The sequence below is a fragment of the Cynoglossus semilaevis genome, chromosome 4 (genome assembly GCF_000523025.1).
Source record: "Cynoglossus semilaevis isolate Cse_v1.0 chromosome 4, Cse_v1.0, whole genome shotgun sequence".
NCBI classification, from domain to species: Eukaryota; Metazoa; Chordata; class Actinopteri; order Pleuronectiformes; family Cynoglossidae; genus Cynoglossus; species Cynoglossus semilaevis.
In genome coordinates this window covers 13,846,443-13,873,907 of record NC_024310.1, presented here as the reverse complement: position 1 = coordinate 13,873,907, position 27,465 = coordinate 13,846,443, and the positions used below count along the sequence as shown (strand labels likewise).

The following is a 27,465-nucleotide window of genomic DNA, read 5'->3' as shown; positions in this document are numbered from 1 at the left end:
TAGATCATTGTAATTTGGACATTTCAATAAAAGGTCTCAAGCCAAAAAAGTGTGGACACCGCTGCTGCAGGAGATACAACTCTGACTGGTCTCTGCAGGAGTTGTAAAGCAATATTTGCTCCGATTCAGTTCTAACTAAATATTTAGTAAAAGTACTGATATAAGCCTAATGTTTACAAAATGTAGTTTGCTGCACTTAAAGTGCCCCATCGTCTGCTCCAGGAGTGTGAGCTGCACCTACCAGGAGGGAGGTCCAGTGTCCAGGCTGCAGGACACAGAGGAAGTGAGCGGCCTTTGTTCCTAGATCTGTTTAGTTCCTTAAATCACACTGTTTGTCCCTCCCCACCTCCCGTCTCTGGATCCTTCCTCTCCCTCTACCTATGACGCCCTGCCCTCCTTACCCTTGGCCCATTACCTACTCCTACGCTCATCTCACTTCTCTCTCAAACGCTTGAAACACACACACACACACACACACACATCCTGCTATTCGCCTCCACCTCTCCTTTAATCATCATACTTCTACAACACACACTAATTACCACACATTGCCTGCTGATGGACATCACACTGCTAGTCTGTTGACCCACCTCACACGGTGTCAGTTCTGCACCTTCAAACGTACAGTAGACTGAGAGGAGGAATCATCTTCGATGTTTCCATTTATTAATCCCATATTTATTTGTTTGTACGCCTCACCATATAGAACTCACAATTTGCGTTATAGTTGGTTATTTTTTTGTGTACAATTGCACTCTATACAGTATGTCATATTTTTTATTGAATTATTTAATTTATTTTACTATACTAACTCTCCTACTCCTCCCTCCTGTTCTGTTTGATTATGTTCACGACCTGGAATGGAAATGAGGGAAATGCTGATGGAAATTCGCTTTTTAAAGTTAAATTATTTCTGTCTCATTTGTCACAACATTTGCAGTGATAACAGTGGAGATCATAACTATTTGAAACTTGTTTGATAAGAAGATCCAAATGTTTAGACCATTAGCTCGTTTCACAATCATGTCTTTATAAATAATGTCAAAAAGTCCAGGGAATTGTCACCTGATTTCACAGATCGAACTTAAGGCTCGTAATTTACATTAATTATAGTGTTAGGATAAAATAGATGAATTCACTGCGGAAAAGTTTACAGTTAATTCAGCAATTTTTTTTTCATTTTTTTTTTCAATTTCTACGGTCTCTGACTTCATAGTGAACCTGAATTCTTTATCACTGAGTAAATCCTCCGGCCCTGGTCTCTGGTCCCTGGTCTCTGGTCTCTGGTCTCTGGTCTCTGGTCCTACCAATGCGTAAACATCTGTAGCACTACAGGATCCTGCAGTGCAGTTACGGATTTTAAAAATCTGCAGAACGAGCCAATATGTGTCATAGGTTGTTCTTGATATTTTAATATGGAAGAAGTGACGTAGTTTGCATGTTGTTCAGATTTTAGTTGAGATAGAGGAGTTCAGATCAGTTGTTGGCAGTGGAGTCAGCGTCCTGTCTACAGTATATATGTGTGTGTTTCTGTATGTTTTCTCTATATTGTCTGTGTGTATATCGTCACACAGATGTTTGCATACCAAGTCCATTAAATGACGGCTACTTCACGTTCATATACACAGTCACAGAGATAACAAAGTGAAAATGAGGCAAGAAGGGAATAACAACAAAATGAAACAACAAATGCTGAGAGACAAGCAGAAGCAAAAGATCCGTTTTTTATTTTTGCAAAAGTAGTCAAAAAAAGTTGCAGTTTGATTCCCTCATATGCAGGTATTTAATTCCTGTAAAATGACAACAACATTTAAAGGCATTTATGTTGTTGTACCTTCTGAAAACGCGACAAATCTTTTGTTTCCAGATTCAATAAAGTCTTTGTGGAACAGGCATGAGGAAAACAGAAAAAATGTTTTCAATCACAGAAAACGTTCCATCTCTAAAACAACAGACTAATTAAGAAATAATTACCAAAACAAAGTGACAGAGACAAAAAAGTTATATTTAAGAAAGATTCTGGATTGGATGATTAGCAGGTTTTGCGTAGCTCGGCCACTGCTGTGACCCTATCAGCAAACCTGTTGTATTGTTTTTCAGCCCAAGGTGCAGAAATGTGTCAGTTTATCGTATCAAAATGTATTCTCCAGATGGAAAAGTCTGTCCAACTGTCCTTGTCGGTTCTTTGCCGTTGAGCCGGAGCAGGAAGCCAACAACGATGACGCATTTAGTTACACCTGAGAAAGAAAGAAAAAAATGATCCTACTAAAATCTGTTAATGATTAGTGGCATCCGAGAGGAAGAAATTATTTTCATGGCAAGATGTAATTTGTTGAATCGTACAACATCTGGAACGTTCTATAGTTTCATATGTACTGGTGATAATATGTTTTCTTCCTCCTTCCTTCACATAGTTTGTGCATTTGTTTGCGCGTGAGTGTGAGTACTCGCCTGCCTGCCTGGATTTGCTCCTGTTGACAGAGTAATGGATCTGTTCACTGTTGCATGTGGACTGTGTGTGATGTATGAGATTCATTTGAAATTCTTTGTCTTAAATGAGGCACTCTGGTATCAACATATGGGGAGGCCAGAAGGCGTCATAAAAAAAGAAAGATTGAACACTAGATGTTCGTTTTTGTGGTCAACTTGGACCTTTTTTTTCAGCCCTGCTATTTTTATTCCAACATAAAAAGTATATAATTAACTACAAAACTATAAGAAAGACAAAACAACAAAATGCCGTCTGAAATTGTCAAAGAAATATAAAACGTAAGTGCAAGTGCCGAGATAAAGGATTTGTTAGTCATGATTACAGACACATCAATATTTTTGATTAAATAAAATTGGTCAAGAACCATGAAAATTGAATGTTAAGCCTATAACTACAAGCTAAAGAAAAGCTAATAGACTAGCACCTGCTAAAATTTGGCCCAGAGATTAGCAAACATTTAAACGGACATGTCGAATGTAAAAGTACTGAGAGCGTTAGTTCATCACAGTTAACTAAAAATCCACCGCAACATAGTAAAGAAAAGGTAAACAAAAAGCTAACACCTAAAACAAACCTCAAAATTGATTATATTAAGAAGAATGTAAGAAATAGTGGGAAATAATAAAAACAGTGCTGGTAGAGCAGGAGAAATGAAATAAAAAAATGAATAAATCTAAATCTATCTATCTATCTTCTAGATGCTAATCAGATGAGCTAAAGTAAGAGCATTTAGGTAACAAGTTATTTTGTACCGTACAACTACATCCATATAATCAAAGGTGTAGGCACGATGTAGGCATCAAAATGTTAGTTCCCAGAAGTAGACGTTAGCCAGGAATAATATTAAAATGTATCTTATAGTATCCATCCATCCTGGATCTTATAGTATATATTTAATAAAAATTATTAAGAGCAGTAGAAGAATATAGAAACGTAGAATGTAGCAAAATAGCTAAAGACAGTTGCTAATATGGTCAAAGAAGCAGCAAAAAGCTAAAACTTTAAAGAAAACATATTCAATGATTACATTCACTTATGAGATTTATAATATAAACAATATATAATATGAAATAATATACTGGAATAAAATATCAAATGAATCAGACTTTGTTTCTGATTAATCCATTATGCAATTAACTTTATTGCCGTTGATTTTGATTCAGAGTACAATTAAAAACAATTAACAAACAAACAAAACACATGACATTTTCACATTGGCTTTTACAAAAATAAAAGCCTTATCAACAAGACACCATATTAATTAAATGAAATGATCATAAAAAAACACATGTAAAATTTATACAGTTCACTATGAAACATATAGACATGCAATAAATACATTAATTCGTTAAAGCAAAGTAAAATCAATATTGACATGGAAATGCACAGAAATACTGTTTGGTTATATGTATTGCTAGTTTTGCTTTTTAAAAAACACACATTTTTGCATTTTGAGGATCATTCGCTAAATGAAGATTTTTCTTCCTCTCATAAAAATGCAGACAGAGAGGAGAACTTTCTAGAAACCATAAATGGCCATAAATTAAAGCAACTTGAAACCAATCTGTGATTTTCTTTCAAACAAAGTCCATTCTTTTTCCTATGTGTAAATGTAGAAATCGCGCTGCCTCTCACTGGTGGTTTCTCTCCTTTTAACTAAGATGCATGATGTTTACTGTACAACTAATAGAATACACACTTAATTCACATGATCAGAGTATATACAGTACAGGGACCGACTGGGTGTAAGACTGGGTAAAAACATTGAGTTTGTTGACAGGTATTATATGGGCCTTGGTCAAATTACCTGGATGTGTATGAAAGTCCATTTGGAGCCACACGTCCACAGAGTCTTCTCTGTTTACATTCTCATCCAATATATGTATCAATACAACATTGTGAACTCTCCTATGCACAAGTGCCCTGGATATTATATGGCCATAATCACTGGTGGTAACAAAGAAGTTGTGTTGTGTAGCTCTGCAAAAAGAAGAGCCAAAAATCGAACACAACAGCATCTGTGATGAAGCTGGCTGAAAATGTAGAACCTTCATTTTGATGCTAAAGTAAAGTGGGCCACACAGGCCAGCTGANCCAATCAGTAGGCATCGGGCCACATATAGACCGCCTACATATTGGTAACCATAAGCATGCCCAGTCTGTGCCCATTAAGACCAAGTCAGACTAAGAATCCGAGTGAGTTCTACTGCTTCCAAAATGGTCATTTAAGCCATTGTACATTTGAATTACAACATTAGGACTGAAAAGAAGGAAGAAGAAAGACCTTGACTTGACCTGACCCACAAATATCACATCCTGCCCCCTGTTGACCATATGAAGACTAGGGTGGTTCCCGTGGTGGTTGGGGAGTAAATATTTATCTAAAAAGCACACTGACATTTACAGTGAAAATGAAAAAAGAAAAGAAAAAAAAGAATTCCAAGATCATTACAATATAATTGAGCTGAAGAAAACAAACATTAATATTTGACTAAACCAGGGCCCACACTCACTTGAACCATGTCATACATGTTAACGTTACTAGCATCATTGTGTACACACTCCCTCTCCTCCTAACATTATTCTCCCCTCTCCTGTATTTAATCTGCCCCAGTTTATAACGCTGCTCCATTGGCTGTGGGAGCAGAACTCAGTCATGAAACCATGTCTGTTGGGGGTTTGATCAAGACTCTAATAGAAAAAAGTAGCTTCTCTGCATAAACATTTAGACATCTGCCTTCTGAGGCATAGGAAACAGCTGGAAGTAAGTAGATCGGAGGAGGAGAGGAGAAGCGAACGGCCGAGGAGCCTGTGGGTCAGGTCTCAAGTTTAGTGTAAGCCGAGGAAAGTTTAGGCCAAGATCTGTGCTGGCAGGAGGAAGAGGAGGAGAAGGAGAAAGGGGAACTAAAGTGCCAGAAAAAAAAAGGCAATTGTGGGACTTCTAGGGGATTGTACCAGTAATAAATTTAGAGAAAAAAAAAATCACAATACAATGATTTTTCCAGAAAAGTAGAGTTCAGGGGAATATAACTGGAGCAGCTGCATGTAGTTAAGGTTTGTCTTGAAAGTGTAAAAGTCCCTGCCTTGTGCTCAACACTGCTACGCTATGGGAGAAGGCATTTAGACGTTTAAATACACAGGTGCACTCGGTCGGTTGGACAATGTTTTAAATCCAAATACGCACACACACACACTCCTACAAAATGTTCTGAAAATCTATTACATCTAACTGCTGGAAAAAAGTTGAAAAAGTCCTCAAAGATACTGACCGTCAAGTCACTCTAATCTAATGCACTTACCTCAAAGATACTGACTGTGTCAAGTCACTCTAATCTAATGCACTTAAAACAAACATCAACTGATTTTTTTTTTTACCTTTCTCTTTCACAACCACACTGGGTCTAAACACTGGGTCTAAGTCCCACACGATGCCCAACGAGGAATTTTGCATCCTGTTCTCACCACTTTTTCTCCTATAGGGTTTAGCACAGCTGTTTTTCATCTGGCCAGCCTGAGGCTGTCGCAATCAAAAGTGAAGGAAAGATTTTAAAGATATTGTGAAATTTCACAAAAACCATGGAGTCACAGATTTTTCCGTCATATTTTTACATATGTTTCCGCCGTGCCGTCTTATCTACACCAAATTTCACACATATTTCTGTCTCAGCCAGGACACAATTATATACGATTATTCGCTCAGAGTCACAGCCGCCCAGAGGAAATATACTTTACAAGGACAAACGTAGTTCAATACTGGTCCAGAACTTAACAAAACAGAGCCCTGCCTAACTGAGGACAGAAAACCAAAAGGAACTCTTTTTTTTTATAACATCCAGTTAAACTTGTGAATTTGACTAAAAAAAAAAACCCTTGTGGAGCCTCAGAAAAATGTTTTTTCTCTGGACCCTTAAATGTATTTTTGGATGCCTGCGCCTTTAGTTTGCATTGTTTTTTATATGTATTTCCAATGATAAGTGTCTGTAAAGATAACTGGGTCATTAGGATGTGCAGGTACGATGTGGGCATCTGATGGTTCTATACTAACTTATGGGCTTAGAGTCTAGTTGTGAGTCTAAGCTGGGAAGTTGTTAGCATAGTACAGCATAACCAGCATAAATATTCTCACTCAGCATTTGTATCGAGGACTCAAAGGGCAACTGGTCACCGATTACAGCCCACAGACATTTACATTTTCGTGGAATTGGGTCTGACATTGTGTGGTACTAACGCAGTAATGACATTTTCTTCTGTTCCAAAAAAAAAAAAAAAAAAAAAAATTCCAACATCTACTGTGAACCTAAGCACTGGGCAAAATATGTTTTTGATTCTACTTGTGGAGAACATGTGACCTTTTGACCCAAGAAGTATTGTGTCAAGCATGATGGCAACATTTAAATTTCACATGAGGGGAATATTGGCCAAATCTGAGAAATAATTTGCTTTTTTGTTCTAGGCTGACTGTGAGCCTATATGGACTAATATATTATTACTATAAAAATACTGTCAATGCTGAAGTGTTTGTGCCATGCTGTAATAATACATGCCAAACAGGTAAATTGTTTTTTGCTGTGATTATTTCCCTGGGCAAAAAACAAGCTTAAATGACATAATCCATGACGTCCATCCATGTACAACTCTACAGCCCGCTGTAACAACCATGTCAGAATGAGCAGAGGTTTGGTCCAACTCAACAAAAAGATCCCAGTCTGTGTCTGAATGGATGCTAACAAGGAAGCTAACAGGGTTTTATGGTCCAACAGTGGCTTCTGTCAACCTCACTGCTTGTTCACCTTTTCTACAGCCTCCTTCCTTTCTTCCTCTCCGTCTTCCTGTCTGCATCCTTCTGTATCTGCCCCCGACAGAAGCACGAGGCACAACCAACTCAACACAAGGCACTTCAGCTGCCAAAAGTTCACTTCCTGTTCCTCTGCTTTTCTCCTTTTCATTTCGGCCACCACTGTATCCCAGGACATCCATTTTGAGCCCCCTCCTTTGACACCCGACAGCAGAGAGGGACTCCTCGGAGAAGACACTTCCTCCTCCTGTAAACACCCTGACAGCCTTTTCCCTTTGTCTTTTCTTAGACCTTCCATACTTTTATTAAACCAGGTTGCTAACTTTGCAAACACTACAAAATGAATGTGTTTTCTTCTTCTTCCTCTCTTGCAGAGACTGGAAAAAGGCACAGTACGCGTTATGTGGGAAGGGCACAGATTTTGGAGGAGGCTGGTGAATCAACGGTGAGTGACCTGATTATAATTTAAACTACTGATATCAACTTGCTGGTTGGTCAGTAGTTTTAGGTACTTTTTTTTCGTGGTCATATCTTTCCTGCTCGAGGTCAATGCTATTATCTGAACTACAAGATGGGACATATTTGATATATAGGCCGTGATGCAGCTCTTTAAATAAGGTGTGTAGTTCATCCTAATAGTAAAAATGATTTTAGTGTCAGTTCAGCACTTGCTTTACGTGAGTATAATGTTAACGTAACAGTCAAAACCACTGTAGACCCAAGCGGTAGCTCTCACCCTGGGGGTCCCCAGAGTCCTAAGGGTCCACAGGCCATAATCAGGGCTCCACAAAATGTTTTGCAACAACATTAAATTGAGGCCTATTTTGAACTTGCGTTGTGAGAACGAGTGCCATCAATTCCAGTAAAAAAAAAACAAACAAAAAAAACATCCCAGTGGCCACGAAGACTGTGATACATTTGTGACATATTACGTGATGAGAGGACTGGTCAGTACTGTCAACCCATTTCCTATTAGTGAATTTATACAGTTTTATAAACAATGATCCAATTTTAAGAAAATCACCGAGTACAGCTTCCAAAGACAATACAACACAACATACAGTCTGTGTCTGTGTGTGTGTGTGTGTGTGTGTGAACACTGTGTGAGTGAGAGCTGAACTACTCAACAGGAGCCAGGATCTTAACACTGTAGATCCCACAGTTTTATTTGGAATAGATTCCCATGAGGTAAACATGTGTTTAGAAAGATGGACTGTGTATACCTAACCTATAATCTGTGTATATCTGGTTGCATCATTGGGGTATTTTAACATGGTTTACTCCAATGCTATGAAATTAAACAAGATCAGACGTCTACATTTGACTTACAATAAATAGCAGAAAATGTCCAGTTTAAAATATGGACGGATTTGCCATTGTAGAAATATTCAGGGGTGGAAATACTCAAAAAATACTATCAAACCCATTCCCTTTACAAAAATATTCAAGCGTTTGCTTTAATTGTACGAAAACACCAAGAACTTTAAAGGCCACAACACTATAAACACTCCACCACAAGTTGACATTGTATAACTTCCTTGTACTGGTTAATTACAATCACTAAATTTACATGAAGGAAATCAAAAGCTGTGTTTTGCCTCCTGGAGACCTTTGTTTAAACTGGCAGACAGGCCAGATTGTGAAAATGCCTGTTGAATACAAACACATGACGGTTCCAGCGAATTAAATTGCATAACCCAAATCAGCGGCCAATTTCATTGTCACTAAAAAGAGCTTACAAACATTGTCAAAAAATACATGAAGCATTACAAAATGAACAGATTTACCCTGTGTGTGTGTGTGTGTGTGTTTCCACGGTCTGACTCTAATCAAAGGTTTGATGACCTCAGGAGAAATGGGGATCAAACATTCTACAGGATTCTATACTTGACCACAAAAACCACTGCTGCTCTGTTTGGACAAGAAACCAGAGTATTATTATTAAAGGTTCAAAATACTACACTCTCTTACAGACATGGCAAAAAACAGCCCCATAATGCTAACCCCGATGTCATTCAGAAAAGTTCCTAAAACTCCAGTTCAGACTGCACACTGGTGAATGGTTGAATGGTCCTTTGTTTAAGACTTAGGAGAGTTCATTTGAAAATATATAATACACGGCCATAATACACTGTTTTTAAAACAGTGAATGTGTATTGAATATATAGCATAGTGTAGTATTTTAGGCAAGTGTGACCACCATGTTAGCTTTGGTTTCCATCCAGGGCTTTTGTCTTACAATTCTTAAAGCAAATAGTTTTATATTTCAAATTTAGAGAATCGAATGACATTTTTCAGCAAACGTTTTCTTTTCTTCTTTTTTTTACCAGCACTTTGTTGCTGTTGTGTTTTCTTCTGGCCACTAATACACACAATGTTTTTGACATGCAAAGAAAGCTACCGTATTTTCTTCCCAAACTTGGTGGAAGTGAAGTGTTAGCACACCTGTCCTTGCAGCCCTACCATTAGATGTCACTCATTCGGACATCCTTTTTCAGAGGAGGAATCCAGAGTGTGAGCTGTATATAAAGAATAGGCCTAAACCTTGTAGTTATAGATGAAGCGTGGGAGTCGCTTTGAAGTGGCTGGTTTCAGAGGAACATTAAAAACCAGGTCCCCAGTTCTATTAAGACAATTTGAAACCTTAACCCTACAACATCACAATATGCAAATCTCATTGCTTCCACATGAGGTGACTATGTCCATTTCTTCTATGCAAAAGTATAAGTCAATGTGCAAGAGTGACAAAAGTCTATTTGAGGAAAAACACAACTCATAAAGCATGTATGCCACATGGTACAAACAAACAAACAAAAAATAAACTGAAGAAACGCTGATAGCACTCTTTTTCCCTCTAGTACAAACAACTAATAAACACAGAAGAAAACCACAGGTTTAACACAGAACCACCGTAATGTTGATAGAAAATAAAAAATACAAATGATAAATGTGTGTGTCCCACAAAGCAAAACTGGTCACCGGGCCCACATGTATGAATCACTGTCATCCATGCACCAGATTTCAGCCAAAATTCAAACAAACAATGAATTATTAGAAACATTTGCTGAATCTATGGTTAAACCAAAGAGTTTCTGGGCCAACACAGGGCCTGTGTCAATTCTTAAGAGGTAATTTGTAACTGCATGTGGTCCACATTAAAAAGGTTGTGGGTTCCATTACAGGGCCAGACCAATTTTACTTTGAGGCATTATTCATCTGTGCATGTGTACATTGACATTTTTAGGTATGGGGTTTATTAAAGCATAGCATCCCCATGCTGGCATCAGTCCTGAGGTAAGCACCAGTTTTACATGTGCTGCTTTCATTTCAAATCTCAGAAACGTAGCATTTTGTCTTGATATGATCACATGCTACAGCCCTTAAATAACTGTTACATCAAATAGATTTGATCTCATAAGTGAGGCACACTTCTGTCTTTGTTTTTATAAGCCATTGAAGATTCACTACTTCTATCACAGTGTATTTATGGCTTTGGTCTTCACATTAACCCACTGAGGTTAGCATTGGCACATAGTGGTTAAACAAAGTGAAACAAAGACGAGCAAAATTGAAGAAACGTGAAAAACTCAATTTCAATGATTGAAATGGCAAAAGGAAAGCATGTCTTTGGACTGACAATCAAAAATGTGCCTTCACAACATCACGAGCTGTACGTGACTTTCTTTATAAGATGAAGGAAAAGACAATCCGCTGGAACAAGTACAAGATTTCTCTTTTAAAACATTTTCTAGACCAGTATGTAAAAAATCACAAGGGCAAATTTGTTAAGCTCAGATAAAAAGATTTTTGACAAGTAAAGTTAAAGTGCTTCAGGTACTCAGGTATTTGCACCAAACATTGTTGTGATTTGAAAGGTTTAACCCTTAGGTGGCCATAGACTTTAAATAAAGTTATTAAACAATCTCAGGATCCATTAATATGAATCAGTCAATATTTCTTGGGTATTTGGTTTCAGTTTTTCATCTAATAATAGACCAATGTTTTGTGCTCAAATACTCAAACTAAAAAACAATTTATTTTCTTTTAGTAAGTTGTATTATGTTTTAAAGGACATTTTTTCCCTATAAAAGACTTAAACTTTCTGCTGACTTCAAAAACTAGCACAGTCATCTGATTTCCTACAACTTTTGTCTTTAACAAACATCTGTAGACGTGACTGAATATAAAATGGAATAAGGCCATTACAATCATTATATGATTTTCAAAAGTACTTGAAAATTGAGAAGGCACAGATGTAATAGAGTTCCTTTGTTCCTGAGACAAGTACACACCCCAAGATCACCCTGCACACCTGATGCAATGTTGTTTTGGGGCCTGGTGGCAGACCACATACTTATAACACTTGGCCAATGTTACAACAGCACTTTTTTTTGGTTGTTTACTTCACATCATCTACTGCACATTTACCAAGGTATGGCTTCGAGTTCAACATTTTTCTGTTTGGGTCATTTGGATTTATCTGTCAGCTTGTCTAGCCGAGTATAGAACCAAAAGAGAGACCACTTTGGTTTTCCCAATACCAGTTTTCCAATGTACATAATCAGTCTATCTCAGATCAAAATTGTCAGTAACAGTAACACACACCTGACTGGTCCAACAGGGCCTGTGAAAGCCCACTCACTAGCATGGTCTAAAAAAGGGAAGAGACTGAAGCTGGTTGTGTTCTTTGCAGTAAACAAGACCACATCGCTACTCTGGTGTTAAACACCAGGAATGCACATGAAAAGAAAATTATATACTTTATATTTTCACATCCATTAGAGTCCAAATGAGCTGGTTTTATTGAATAAAAGTTCCAACGTGGCCTGGACACAAAGAATCTTGAAACTTGTCCTCCTCCTATATGGTTATTTTCATATCTTGAGTACACACATACGAAGACAGGTAATGGTACACAGATTTTGGGTCTGAATGCAGGTTACCTTGTAAAAATCTCTTTTTGAATTTACAAAAATAAATTAAATGATTTGATTTTAAATCATCATTTGGCTCAATAGCTGAAAAGCAAAAAGAAAAGAAATGAAAAAAAAAGAAAATATTATTGCAAACACTATTTATAAATACTGTAATGTGCATGAGTGTCTCTTGGTCACTGAATAATACAGAACCCTGCTCTTTATTACAAAGAAGGATTTATGATAGAAGAAGAAAGGCACTTGACCGTTTGGTTTTTCTTTGGGTTTTCACTGGCATTGGCCACGGTCATTTTGCCAGAGTTTGAGGTGCAGAAGACATGAGATGAGGTGAATGGCTTTTGAATACTGAAAGTTGGTTGCATATTTGAGTGTAAGTGCACACTGACCTAGCAAGTATACATGACAGATAATGTAAGCTACATTCATTTTACAGATTTGTTTAAAATCCTAAATTTGGATACATCTGGTATTCCATAATTGAAAGTCAGATGTTTATCATACTATTAAAAAACAAGTGTGAAAGAAGGGTTAACTACCTCCTGAATTGTTCTCATAGTCCAAACTAAAGAACTAAAGAAATTTCCTGAAAAAAATTACTGCTAAAACTTAAATTTCCTGAAAAAAATTACTGCTAAAGAGTAAATGATTATCTAGATGTAGATCTAGGAAACGTGTTTGCGTGAATGTAGCTTTAGCTGGATGAGTAGTTATCTAGATGTAGATCTGGGAAACGTGTTTGGGTGAATGTAGCTTTAGCTGGATGAGTAGTGGTCAATGGTGCGCGATTCCGACAGGGCCTGCGTTGGATGTGGCAGTGGTTGGGTCAGGACTTCCATCTTCTCATGTTGAAGGTTCAGGTGCTCCGAAGCCAGTTTGGACAGTGGGTAAAGGCTATCCATGACCTTTGCCTCGGCCACCAGCTGTTGCTGAGCCTGGATAAGAAGTTCATTGGCCTTCTCTTGCTTCAGCCCCAGGTGCTCCGCTGTGTATTTACTTAAAGGATAGATGCCCTCAGCAAAGTCCAGCTTCAGCTTCCCGTCTACTGTCAGGCCCCCCGTTGTGCCTCCAGTGCTGTGCATCTTCATGTGGCTGATGAGGTTGCGCTGCTGTGCGAACTTTCCTCCACAAACCTGACATTCATATGGCTTTTCTCCAGAGTGGATGCGCATGTGCTCAGTGAGGCGATACTGGCGAGTAAATCGCATACCACAAGAGTCGCATGCAAAGGGTTTAAGCCCCAAGTGGCTTCGCATATGCCGCGTCATGGTGCCGCGCTGTGTGAACTTCTTGCCACAGATGCTGCAAGGATAGGGCCTCGTCAGCCAGTGGGTCTTCTCATGCTGCCGTAATGTGGCTGGGTCTTTGTAAGTTTTTTCGCAGGATGAACAGCGATAGGGTCGTATCATGTCCCCAATACCTCCAGAGCTCAGTCTGGACTTGGACTCCAGATGAGACATGTTGTTTAAACTGTTGCTGCTGTTCAGGCTCCCGTAGCTGTTTGTATTGTTGCTCATGTTTTTTAAGTTATTGCTGTTGTTGCTATTCACAGTCTCTCCTCCAGGGTTGCCATACAGCTCCTCTTCGGTGTGGGTCTCTACATGTGCATTTAGCTGTTCTGAACTAGGGAAGCCTTTGTCACAAGGAATGCAGACATAGAGGTTATCGCCAAAGCTCTCGGGCTCAAACGGCATGTGAAACCTCCCCATCGCTCCAGGAGGGGAGGGTCGTCCTTCGCTGCTGCCAGTTTCCTCTGTGCCTGAAACGCTCTTGTCATCAGCCCCCTCACTTTCCTCACCAACCTTGTGGTGGTTGTGATGCTGGCCACCATTATCATTCCCCTCCTCATCATCATCATCCTCATCCTCATCTTCAACTGTGTACAGTGGTTCATGCTTCACCCAACGATAGATGTTGCCCATCTCCCTGCCTGCTTCTCCACCCTCTGTGGGAGTGTCAGGGCTAAGGGGACATGGATAGCGGTCAGTGCCTTGGGAACCTGAGCGTTGCAGGTGGGGAAGATTCGACCCAAGAGGCTGATTGAGATGGGGAAATGGGGGAGGGGTGATTGCAGTATTCTGATCAGCTGATTCAATCTTTTCAGAAGGGAAAGGTCTTCCATTGGCCCCTTGTATGGGACTTGTGCGGTTGTTCAGAATCATGTCTTGCTCCTCTTTGTTATGAGTGTTGGGCAGATGGGTATGAGAGGGTGTGTGATGGGATTGAGAATTGGGGCTTTTCTTTGAAAGATCAAGGCCATAGTTGGGCGAACAGTTCCTTTCAGGATTAGCTGAACGCCCGAGCTGGGCAGGCAGAGATGACTGCAAGGAAGGAAAAACTTGTGAACCCTGAATGGTAGAGGGGGGAGCGTACAACTCCCCAGCATGAATGCCCAACCGATGTGGCACAATGTCTTCAATTGGAGGTGGTCGATTGGCATGGCTGTTCAAGATCCCTCCTGGAGGGCAGGGTTGAATGACAGGGGTAGATATCCTGTACCTGCCTCCACTCCCTATCCCCAAACTATTGGGTCCCATCTTTGAGTAGGGTAGAAAAGCTGGTCCATGACGTGGCAGATACTTGCCCTGTCTTTTCAGTTTCTTTTTGCACAGAGCCACTAAGTCGAGGAGCTGGAGGTAACTAGCTGCTGCCAGGACAGCACCAAGATTTGGTTCATTTGGAGAGGTGGGGTCTCCATCTGCAAGGCGTCCAGTATAAATGTAGTCCAGAATGATCCTAAAGATCCCTGGACTCACCATTTCATGGTCAAGGTTGATAAGATTGTCATGAACCACCAGCGATTTCAAATATAGGCTGCTGGCTGCCAGAATGTTCTTGTGGGCTCTGAACAGGGCATTCTGAACAACAATGATGACATCACACAAGAAGCCCTTGGTACGTTGGGTGTTGAGCTGTAGGAGGAGATCCCTAGCATGACTTGGCATTTCCATGGCATCCAGCATCGTCTTCAGTCCGTCAGCTGCAGGGAGAGATAAAGTAAAATCTAATATATTATATGAACTCTGAAATTTGTAAGATAGTGGAGAGACATACGCCAGCATTCTGTATGCATATGTGTGAATTTAGAGAACTGATAAATAGTAATTGATTTTCAGAAAAACATAAATGAGATTGCACAGGAACATTGGGCTCTTACATGATTAACAATGTTGATAAGTGTTCCTACAACATCTGTACAACATCTGATCAAGCCCACAATTGCAAACCAATCCAGACCAAACCAAACCAGCATCGTGGACAACGCAATTGACAGTTCATTAAATCTTAACCCAATTTGGCCCACAACTTAGAGTGCATTTTAAATTGTGGCTCCTTGTATGATTTAGTTAATTGATGGTAGGGTGTCTAGCATGTTTTGGATTGTGAAAGAAAAAACACACAAGCACATGGGCACAACATGCAAGTTACCTCATGTGTCACTGGACTAAACCCGTGATAGTCTAAGTGTAAGACTAATACACTTGCCACATGTTCCACCACATGCCTCCCACTCTCTCCCCCTGCAATTTTTTTTATAATAGAAATTGCAAGTAAGAAAAGCGATACATAACTAAAAGATAGCTGAAAAACTTAAAGGAAAGAAAAACATTAACCATAAAAGCCACACAAAACATATTTAAAACATTGAAACGTAGCAAATTCCTAAAGTTAGCTGATCTTGCAAAAATGTATTAAAGTTAAATGCTCAAACATATCAAGCTAACAAGTATTTAAAAGCAGCTACCAAAAGACGTCAACTTGACTGTGAATTTTTTTGTTTGTATACACATGATAAACACTTTAAGGAATTGAAAACTGTTCCTCCTATTGCATTGATTGTATTGCCTTTATAGAGCCAGCAAGGACCACAGACTGTCCATATAACATGACAAAGTAATGCTGTTAATAATGATACTTTAGGAGTTAGTCCAAAATGTTCCTCTGGTTTCAAATGTAACATAGCATTTATAAAGTCTAGGTCAACTCATGCAACGTTTTGTAAAGCTAAGCTAATTCTCCCTCCATTTATAACATTATGACAATGGATAGGTATAAATCTACACCTCCTATATGTGTCCCTGAAAATAAAGAGAAGATAGACAGAGAAAATAGAACACAAAAATAGAACACAGTTCTATTCAAAGTTGACTGTGATTGGCCACAGCAAGTGATGACAGGTGGGTTGTCTAATAGGACAGTTCACCATAGTCAATAATGAACGGCGCTGTCGTCATTCTTCTGCATAATCCTGCAATTGTGTGTATTCATATTCAGTCTAGTGACAATTCCCCATCCCCATTGATTATAGACCTGTAAGATGTGGAGACCCAGGAGCCACTCAGAGTAGCTGCTCTGCCAGCTCAAAACCACCATCTTTAAAAGGAATCTGGACAACAATCTTCTTTTTGTTAAAAATCTCTTTCTTTGTTTGCCACCACTTGACAATCAATCACTACCAACCCTCACAGCCATTTATGTATATACTGTATTTTGAAAAATATATACATATATGAAAAAACTCAGGACAGCCAAGTATGTCCACAGACAGTCTAAGGGTTGCACACCCTCTATTAAAGACCTCTGACCTACAGTACAGGCATATCTAGACCATTACCTTATTTTATTCATTTATTGTGAAATGTTTTGCTAGATCTGAACTACCAAACTTCAGGACTATTTTGATCATTAACTAGATGGTTTTCCGCGTAACATGCTGGTTTTGGTGCTTCGTCATATATTCATCTATTCAGGATAACACTAAACTGACATTCTTTCGTAAAACGGCAGAAAACAAAACATCCAAAGTTATAAATAGTATTTTGATGCAACTCTTTCTGGTCACCCTACTATTCTCGTAAACAATACGTGAGAAATGACTCAGCATATTTCTCTGTAACTCACTGTACTTTCATAGAAATAATGATAATGTGTATATAAGTTGAAGATTTAGGGTTGTTGAAATTGTTTGTAGGCCAAATATGTTTACCTTGTAGATAACATCTCATTAAGCTGCAGGGGAAATTGTAGAAATTATCTGTGTTGTTGTTTTTTTAAAGTTTGGCAAACACTGACTTTAAGTCTTTATTTTATTTTATCTCCTTCAGTTCCATGTGCCATCAGTCAGGTTTGCCCTATATAACCATCTGAAGCTTTACTCCGTGTTGTCACTACTGAGGTTTCAGGAGGTTGGACAGAGGAGAGTGAACTTCCTACATCCCTCTACCGTCAGTCTCACTCTCATAAACACTAGAACATCTGCTTAAAAAATCTCACCAAAGTTTTCTTCACGTCTTCTTGCGTTCTAAAAACCATTTAACCATGTTCACATCCTTCCACATGCTTCAGCAGAAAAGCAGTCAAAAAAATCTTTAGGCCTTTACAACGCTTCAGCAAAAGCGCATCTTCCTGTGTCAGTGTAATGATCGAAAAAAAGAGATGCCTCTCCCATCACACCAGTTAACCGTACGGTCGAGAGAACCAACACATATGTCATCTAACACACTAGTATAAAAGCTAAACTAAGCCACTTTATCTAACCAAAGCCACTTCCTCTACATATAAAACCATCAGCTCTTCTTTGTACAATATTTGTTAGTCCGACCTGAATACATGAGGTTATTTTAAGACTAACGCACTGCCCCAGCACTGGGGAGAATCAATTGATTAGTCATCAATAAAAGGAGAAAGGCAGCTGTTAAGTTTATGTTAGCTGACTGTTGCAACCAGGAGCTGTGTCTTTCAGATGTCATTCTATTTTGGTCTCTTTGTTATTATTATAATTACGATTATTATAATTATTTAAATACTTTCTTTCAATTTCTACATCTTTTTCTGGCATTTATTAATTGCACATCCTTTTAGACAGAAAGATCAAACACAAACTAAAAATAAAACCATCTATGGACCAACCAACAGAGAAATTCATTTGTAATGATAATACTGGCGAGTTATAGCACTAATAAGCACTTCCAAATGTATGTTTGAGGGCAAAAAGGCATAAAATTTGATAAAGATTTCTTCCTTAAAAAAAACCCCAAAACATCAGTACAAAACAGAAATAAGAGCTCTTTCTGTGCTTCTTGGCTTCTTCCCAATAGAAACATATTTTAGACGTGGATTTGAAATTTCTTTCATTTCTGATATTAAATGCTGATAAATGTAAAAACAAATATTTTTGTCCTTACATTTAAAACGTCAGACAAAAATTAATACGATTTGGGTGAAATTGACTGACGTAGACAATATCGATATGACGTTAGTGAGCAGTGATATGTGTTTGATAAAAACCCGTTAAATGCCACTGCTGACAAAGACGTGTCGATAATGATCGTTTACGTGTACGTGCCTACGCAACAACTTTTTTACACTGGAAAGACTTTGATCACTTTTGGACATTTTAACAAATTGTCCCTGACTAATTATTCGTGGTGACGTTTGTACTCTACTTTAATGTGAAGTATGTTGTAATCTGTGAATTAACATCCTAATTATTCACGTGAAGATGCGACGTTGATTTTAACGCGCTCCTCAGTCACAGTCACTTGCTGTCCAGAGTCGCGATGCTGACCTCCTCTGCCTCTGAGGCCGTGTTCTCTGTCACTTCAGGTGTTCCGGCACCAGCATTTACCCCCAGTCCGTTGCCCCCCGTGTCTGCCTCTACTGTTATTTACCTCAGTGCGCGCGGCGTGCACGGAGCTCCTAAATCACCTCCAGAGAGTCAGCGGCAACAGCGCTTTCACAGCGCAGCTGTTTCTTATAGCAGCCTGTCAGCAACAGCTTCATAAAATCCTTTACTAAAAAATAATGAGAATTTCACAAACTAAAATAAATCCTAAAATAATATTTTTTCTAATTTGATCTTCTTTAGTGCATGTTTTATTCCCGTAACTTTACGCCTGAAAAGGAGCCGAATGAAACATGCAGTCATCATTTTATAGAACTTTCTTCTTTTATACAGCTTTTCTGTTCTGACTACCATTCCTTTTTAATACCAGTCAAGTGGTTCCTTCATGGTTTTACACCTAACACGAGGAAAAAACGTCACAAAAACATGTGATGCTCAGAAAATTCACAAATAACAATTTTGTAGCTGCACAAACTCAAACCTACACAACACTGTCTCGAAGTTTCTACTGATTCAATTCAAAGTAAAACGAAAATTAAAGTGATCTAGAAAAAAAACAGACAAAGTTCTGCATTTGTTAAAATCTAAAATTTTATTATTTCTAGGGAGATTGCAATGAATAATGTAAGGCTCTTCGTAACTGCTGCCATATTTTTTATTACATAAAAAGTTGATTTTGATTGATTGACTGATGTTTTCCATGAGGCTTTTATCGGTTAATTAGAACTAATCGATAAAAAGAACATTTTCAAAATGTATTCGGTCGTCAAAATCAACCGCCAGTTGAAGCTCACAGTGCATTTTAACGGGGAAACCACAAGAACCATAAAACGACAACGACAAAATAAAATAATAACGAGTGAAACATCCTAACGACGTCGAACCAGAAATTGAATTCATGAAAAGTTCAAGGCATTTTGTGATTTAAAAAAAAAAACCGAAAATGTGTCATTTTGACCATTCCTATTCCGTAGCTAAAATGTTGCCAACGTCATTAATAATTTTATTAATATTAATCTTGAATATACGGGTAAAATAAAGAAAATGTGTTGAACTGCAAACAAACAACAAATTAATTTAAATTGACAAAAGCTTAAAAGGTAGATGAACACCTGCAGCATCTCTTACGGTTGGTTTTGCGTTATTATCTGTGACGGTATAAATGGTTAAAGCCCGTGGGACAGTAGCAGAAGAAGCTATTAGCATGTTTAGGTGGGCGTAAATAAATACAGAAACATAGAAATCATCTTTTTGGGGGGGTAAGAGCGACTGTAATTTCAGCTTGTGTTATTTTTGGGTGGGTAAATAAAACTTAGGCGTGATCAGCAGCAGCAGCAGCTTTTGAGCTCTGGCTTCTGCGTTTTCACTACAGTGACATATACCTGAGAACGAGCCGCGGAGGTTAACAGTTGAACTGCGGCCGTTTATGATTTTATGTGTGTTTCTGTTTCTTTAGGGGTCGGGGGGGTCGGACTGATAAACCGGATTAGCGTCAGCATCCACAGATGTCAGACGACGTCCGTGAGCGTCTTCAAGACAAAATAATACATCTGATTAAAATTTCGTCTCTATCACGATCTGCAGCTGAAATCTATTTTCTGCTATTGTCCGTGCGTAAATGGACCAGAGCAGTGAGACAGCAGCGGTGATTAAATGAAGTCTGAGTGAACGGGAGTTAAATCATTAGCATCAGCTGCAGCAGCAGTTCCGAAAACATAAATCGTTCCAAAGAAAATGAACCGATTGAGAGAAAAAAAAAAGCTCTAATCGTTTGGTTTCCTAGTGACTAAACGACTGAAACCGGATAACCGAGAGTAACAGGACAGGTTTAATGTTATGGAATGGATAAAATAAAATAAAAAAAATCAATATCATTAGCAGTAACGGCTCTACAAGTTTTCGGTTTTTTGAGTTTACAAACGGACATAAAACGTCATTTCTTTTATCAAAAGCTGACAAATTTTGATTGTATTGAATTTTCGTGCGTAAAATCCTAAGTGTAGGAACCCACAGGGCAAAGTCCTACCTGCATGCCCGGTGTCCTCTGCCATCAGATGGTCTAAGTCTCCCTCAATGATCATCTCAGCAGCAGCACAGTCATATCTGACTTCCTCAGCTCTTAACTGCCAGCCTCCAACAAAAACCATGCCAGTTTCCCGTGCACCTCTGCCAGCAGCCTCCCTTTCTCTTTTTTCTCCTCTCTTAAAGATGATTATTAATTGATATGAATTACTTGTCGCTGCTTCAGGTCCGTCCTCCAAACTCCTTCGACGCCCACCCTCCCTCTCGCCTGCTCTCTCTGCTCCTCCCCTCTTCTTTCTCCCCTCCTATTCTATTAAAAATCACTCCTTTCAGAACAGTATTGTGTTTTTTTAAACCACTGCTTCTTGTTTCATTTGCAAAAACCACTGTTTCAACAATGCAGCAATAAGACAGCGTTTACTAATAAGACTCCGTGACACTGGATTGATTTAGCTGACACGCGCGTGCGCGTGTCCGTGCTACGCTTCGACGTTAGTCTATTAAAAACTGAAAGGTAAAGTTGAGGGCAGGAACTGACCCCGACATGAACTCCCGCATACGTCATCTTAAAGAGACACCTCCGATTTCCACGCAGACTTTTTGTGTTTGTTAAATTTCAACCTTTTTCAAATATTTAAGAATGTATTTCTACAGAGCAAATGGCGCACTAGATTAATTAGAGAAGTTTATATCGTTTAAATCTCTCAGAGATACAAAATTTGTAACGTTAAATAGCAAAAATAATGGTAATTTATAACGTTTAATTGCGAAATAATGGCCTATACACACCTTTAAAAAGGTAAAATAATGAATTTATATTTATTGTATTATACGGTATTATTTGTTATTGCAATTTTTATTTTTGATTAGAAACCAAATTTAGCGATGTGTAAAGCTATTTTGTCCCTGCAATTAATTAGGGTTTAGTGTCCATAAAAACAAAATAACTTAATTAAGTAAAATAATTACTACCCAGGAAATCAGTAAAAGAATACACAAGATATTAAAATGTTTTTTTTAATGCTTTAATGTTTTTTGTTTAGTTTTAAGTTCAATACCATTCATGTAGTATAGAACAAAACTGGCAGAGAAAATATTCCAAAATCTAAAGAAAGAAAACAAATACAAGATGTGTTTTACGAGCCTGTAATGACTAACCAGTCAGGAGTGAGTGAGTTGTGTGGGGGGGGGTTGAGGGGGAGAGGGAAACATTGTGTCAAAAACACTTGCTACACATAAATGGACTGGAAGTTGCAGAAAGGGAAAGAAAGGAGAAAAGGAGGTGCACAAAAGCGTGATTTTCTGGAAGAGGTCACGTCTTCTGTCCAGTAAGTGATACAGTAACAATCAGATGAGGTCAAAATATTGACAAATATCATTGGTTTATAGGTAACACTAATTAAAACAAACAAACACAAAATCCACAGATTGATGTCCCAACTATAAGTTAGAGGTAGATCTGAACAAATTTGAAAAATATGTTGATTAAAATGTTAGAGACCAGAAACAAAGTGAAAAAGTTCATCAAAAATAATAATGTAGACCTTAAATACCACTTATTTTACTGATAGTTAAACAAGAACAAACTGAAAAGGAGCAAATCCTTTAAATGTCTCTTTTATAAGTGACCAGTGGTTTATTTCTCTACTGTATAAATATGCATATATGTAATTAGTAACATCTCACTGATTGTAGGTGTTTTTCAAGTGGGTGTTTTTAATAATAGTGTTTCATTTTTACAAGAAACGCAGTGATTCAAGTAATGACAGGAGGAGGGAGTGGGAAGTGTGTTATTAACCAAATTAAACACAACACCAAACCCAACACTGCTGGATAAGTATTTTATAAATGTATAATTACCTTGAGAGTAACCACATGTACTGCTGTTTCTATTAACACCAATTCTCCAACAGTCAGAAGCAGTCTGTACTTGAAGTTTAGTGTTAGACACCTGCAGCTCGGGGGTCTTTTTTGTCCTCTAGTGGGGGATTTAACTGCAGCTTTTACGTTTTACTGGTGTTTTAATATCTTTATTTTATTTTTATATTTTAAGTTTTAGATTTTTTTACTACCTGACACTGGACAAAAAATAAAACCAAAATCTGTGAGTTTTTACCAGGCATCATACTCAGGTTTCTGCTCGAAAATGACAAAAAAAAAAAGATCATTATTCCTGTTTGTGTTGTGCATCATCAACACTTGGAAGATTGCATCAGTCGTGTGAGCATCACAGCAGATAAGGTTCAGGTTGAACTTTATTGATTCCCGCACTGGGAAAATTATGGTGTTGATAAGAAGCACAGGAGACAGAGGCAAAGGGTGAACAAAAATAATTCACAAATTTCACAACATTACCAGATATCATTGTGTTACCGCACATGAGGACGGGCCAAAGAAAAGATCAGGGATGAAGGATCTTTTTCTCGCATTCTCTATTTTTGCATTTTATTGTATATGAGCCATAATATTCTGATGAAGACCAACGGTACAGACGTTTTAGTGCTGATAGGTGGGAAGGTCTGGCACATTTCGGAAACACCTATAAATTTTTTTTTTTAATTTCCAAAATCACATTTCACTGAAAACTGTGTGAAAGAAATACAGTTGTACAGAGAGATTAAGAGAAGAGTGTGTTGACGTTGACTCAGACCAGGGCACACCCCTGCTGGGCACACTCGTGACACTAGTCACATTCTATGGAATCACTCCTATACAAAAAAATGCTGCAACCTTTCAGGGTCTGTTTTTTTCTGGTTTTAAGGGAGGCTTTATTTTATTAAAAAATGTAGATTATTTTCCTATTTTCTTAAAATCAGAAGGAAGTGGTCTTTTAGTAAACATCATAACAATGTTCTGTTTCTGAGGGTTTTTTTACCAGGGCATTTTTAAAGATATTGGACACATATTTGGATTATTAATGGGTATTATGGAAAAACTATGAAACTTTATAGTTTTTAGGTTAACTGGGTAGGCAATGCTATACAGGCAGCAAAGCATTGTGTCACCTCATGACTTGATGTCATGAAGTGTGTATGTGTGAACTCAACCCAACCTAATTGAGGACAGTGCTAACAGAGAGTTTGACTTTTTCTTCATTAATAAATGATAAGATAAGATAAAATAAAGTGAAGCAAGAAAAAAGGAAATATAAATTTCACAGTCTGACTATATTCAATATTCAAAAAAGTGACAATGCAAAGAGTAAGTTATGGACATTGAAAATGTTCATTTGATTAAATGATTAACATTTATGGCACCATGGTTCCTCTGGGTTAAACAGTCTGATGGCTGATGGGAGGAAAGACCTCTGGAAACGTTCCACTCTGCACTGTGATTGCAGCAGCCTGAAAGAGCTGCTCAGCGCTGCCACAGTTTTGTCCAGAGGAGGAGAGGGATTGTCAGTGATGGATTTTAGCTGGGCTAGAATCCTCCTCTCACCTTCTCTAAGGGACAGTTTATGACCGAGCGGACTCTACTAACCAGCTTCTCCAGTCGATTTCTGTCTTGAACTGTTAGTCCACTCCCTGGGTAGATGATGGCGTAGGGTGAAGTTCTGAGGAGTGTCTCCACAAAAGATAGGAGTCGACTATAACCCTTTGTGGACAGGTCATGTGTGTTTGTGGTCCAGTCCAGTTTATTGTTCAGGTCAACACCCAGGTACCTTTATGTTGCTGCCCCGGAAGTCAGTGGAAACTGATTTGTATTCCATGTCGTCCCCATCAGATACACGGCCACCATAGGTGTATCAATCAAGAACTTTTATAAGTGACAGCGGTCGGTGTTTTTGAAATAGCCTAGATTTTTAAGCAATAGCTAACAAGAAAGAACGGACCTTAGGTTAACCTAGTTGTATATAAACATTTTAGTAAGGATTTAAGTTTTTACATTGATCCTAGAAACAGCTGAAGTTTTTACATTTGTCCCGAATGCAGGACTTTGGACGTGATGTTTAACGGTTTTAGAATTTCTTAGTGTTCAGATGTCTTTTTAGTCTTTTCTTTTCCTTCAGAAAAGAATAATATACATGTGTACACACAAACGGAATCACAAGCATGGGCCTCCCCTAGTTCACTGTACTGACTGGTTTTAGGTGACAACTTCATGGTGCAGGCACTGGAGACATGTGCCTGGATGGAGCTACATTTGGTTGCTAATTCCAGTTCACCCATCTGCTGCTGATGAACAATTATCACGCTATGATGAGATCCACATCCAATCTCTCTTTTTTTTCAAATGGAAACACATTAATGCAAACCAGTCTGCGGTTTTGACAACCCATCATAATATAGCATGTTTTATTTCCTCAAATATTTTCCCTCTGGGGCTGCCCTCTCATGGCTGGTGTCTGAGGTTGTTTTCCAAGCATAATCTTTTTTAAAAAATAGCTCCGTTAAGTGTTCAGGGGCAGAGTTTAGGCACCAAACACAGAGGCTACTAAGTAATATACATCTTAATAAGTCTGAGCTGTCTTAGGTACAGGAAGAACTCTCCAGCAGATCCAGGTATTTAAAAACTTAGCAGAAAGCTCGGCTTTAGGTTATATTTTTAATCAGCTATACCAGGTGAATTTTGTGCAGGATTTATCCCTAGTACAGTGCTCAGTAAATACAGTTCTAACACAGTACTTGGAGCACAGTAAGAACAGTTCAAACTCATGGAGGATTTAGCACAGTAAGAACAGTTCAAACTCATGGGTTAGGTGTCATGCAGCTTTCCAGTCGGCATTTGGCCACTCCTCATCCTCTGACCACTGACCATCACAACAGACAGTGACCTTCATTAAACAGTCCCCAGGGGTGAGTTACTCACCCAATTTTCACTCTGATTTTCAGCACTCAAAATTAAGTAAAATGTGATTTTATTGGCTAATGAAATTGGTACGTGCTTGTCAGAAAGCAGTCATCTGTTCTGCACATGCAGGGGTTCTGCAGCCTCCACTCTCTTCATTACCCTTATACAGAGCAGCCGCTGACTTTCAACCCTTCATCCCCTCCTTGTTTTTCTCTCCCTCTTTCTTCTTTTCTCCTTCTTGCCCACTAACTGTACAAACACGAGTGGAAGCGTAAACCAAATCTTTTTTCTTTCTCTCCTTCATTTCCCTTTTCTGCACTTAATTGACTGGATTTTTTTTCAGTCATCTGAACACAGCCATATGGTGTGTGACATGAGGATGAGAAGCCCAGACAAGGAAAAAGACAAAGAGACACAGCAGAGCATGAGAGTGATTGGCTGACTCGGCCTCAGAGCAGTGATGTCAGCATGAAGGCATTTAGCAGCCGGGCTGAGAGCAGAGCAAACCAGGTTGGAAATTCTATTCCTTTTCATTCACTTGAACTTTTATTTCCATGTGGATAGTCAAGGACTAAAAGAGGACAAAGAGATTTAGGTCATGGACCGACGGCCTGGTTCTAAACCAGGAGCTGCTGTATCACAGAAGTTTAAGACCAGGGTCCGTGCCAAGATCCTCAGTACATGTTCATGTTTGTTCAAGAGATAGAGTAGTTTCAGATGTTTACACAACCAGTCCAAAAAGTCAAAGTGTCCAATGATCCAAATGTAGATGCACTGGTTTCTTCAAGAGATGCAACTTAAACACATTAGGATTAGTAACAGGTTAATGGAGGTTCAGACCAAACTGTTGTAGATACCCTAGTTGCTCCAAAAGCAGTGCTGAATAACAACAGTTTCAGAGTTGAAACTCCAGGTCCGTATCATTGCAGCTAGTAAACCCTTCGGAGAATCATGAATCCAGTTCAGTCGTTACGTCTGCCAGCTTCCTCCCCTCCCTAAGTGTGTTCTCTGGGTGAACTCTGTTGCAACACACAGCTACATACACACGTGCTTACACAGCATGTTTTATACACATGCAGTAATTTACACGTTAATTAATGACAGGTCTAAGGAAACGAGGGGGGAAAAAACTCAAGAGAATTTGAGGTGAAAAGAAGGGAAAATGTAAGGAAACAAAGACGGGGGATTACACAAGAGGAAAGAAAACTGACAACAGGAAACATGAGAAAATTAAAGAAAACAATAAAAGAAAAGACTTCCCCTTCCTCTCCTTTGATTATTTTGAAAATCTAATGATCCTTCAATGCTCAGCAACTTGCTACCGCTCTGTAGTAACGGGGGGTACTGGCTGACCAGTCCTTGGAACAAACAAGGTTGGGGACCACTGGTATAGATGTAACTGCTCCATGACAGACTAAAACATGGTTCTGCAATTGGTTATTATTTATTCAAGCTACAAATATTGTTCATTTCTTGGTAATAAAAAAATCCTTATTTTCTCAGGTTAAGAAACCTTAGGCCACACAAAGTGACTTAGCGGGCCACATTTGGCCCCTGGGCCTTGAGTTTAACACGTGGCCTATATGTTGTTGTTGTTTTTTTAATTTAGAAGAATACATCTCCTGGTCACTCTAGTCTGATCTCAGGTTTACCACTGATCCCTGTGTACCCGCTCCACAGTTAGGGCTGAAGACGTATGCACAGAGAGAATAGAACACCTGACTTCTAATGTTGACATCACCTTGGACGGGGTAACTGCTGCAATGAACCAGATGGCCAATGGTAAAATTCCTAAAGCAAAGTTTTA

General features: G+C 38.7%; 1 protein-coding gene and 1 long non-coding RNA gene across 4 annotated transcripts in view; one reads left to right on the top strand and one right to left on the bottom strand.

The window, feature by feature from the left end:
• Positions 1–7,731, top strand: part of LOC103378241 (uncharacterized) — a 73,368-nt gene extending 65,637 nt beyond the window's left edge. Inside the window, exon 4 of one of the 2 annotated variants that reach the window (XR_003049587.1) lies at positions 7,661–7,731. This is a non-coding gene — a long non-coding RNA (uncharacterized LOC103378241). The remainder of the gene's footprint in view (positions 1–7,660) is intronic. The other variant, XR_003049586.1, reaches the window with a different exon arrangement.
• Positions 7,732–8,712: 981 nt separating this feature from the next.
• On the bottom strand, positions 8,713–21,137 carry hic1 (hypermethylated in cancer 1). Of its 2 annotated transcripts, none has more exons than XM_008309382.3 (4): positions 20,872–21,137; positions 12,970–15,200; positions 12,828–12,908; positions 8,713–12,793 (listed from the first exon to the last, which is right to left on the bottom strand). In XM_008309382.3, the coding sequence occupies exons 1-2, from the start codon at positions 20,990–20,992 to the stop codon at positions 12,976–12,978; spliced, it is 2,346 nt and encodes a 781-aa protein (XP_008307604.1). In that variant the 5' UTR covers positions 20,993–21,137; the 3' UTR covers positions 8,713–12,793; positions 12,828–12,908; positions 12,970–12,975. The 2 variants fall into 2 exon arrangements, with proteins under 2 accessions (XP_008307604.1, XP_024910890.1); XM_025055122.1 differs by having other exon boundaries at positions 12,828–12,864; positions 12,931–15,200; positions 20,872–21,136.
• Positions 21,138–27,465: the final 6,328 nt, after the last annotated feature.

What these genes read in the sequence shown, in the direction of transcription:
- hic1 (XM_008309382.3), bottom strand. Translation starts at nt 20,992, where the DNA reads ATGGTTTTTGTTGGAGGCTGGCAGTTAAGAGCTGAGGAAGTCAGATAT. An exon ending in AGAGGACACCGGGCATGCAG is followed by an intron (nt 15,201 to 20,871) that starts GTAGGACTTTGC and finishes CTCTCCCTGCAG; the next exon opens with CTGACGGACTGAAGACGATG.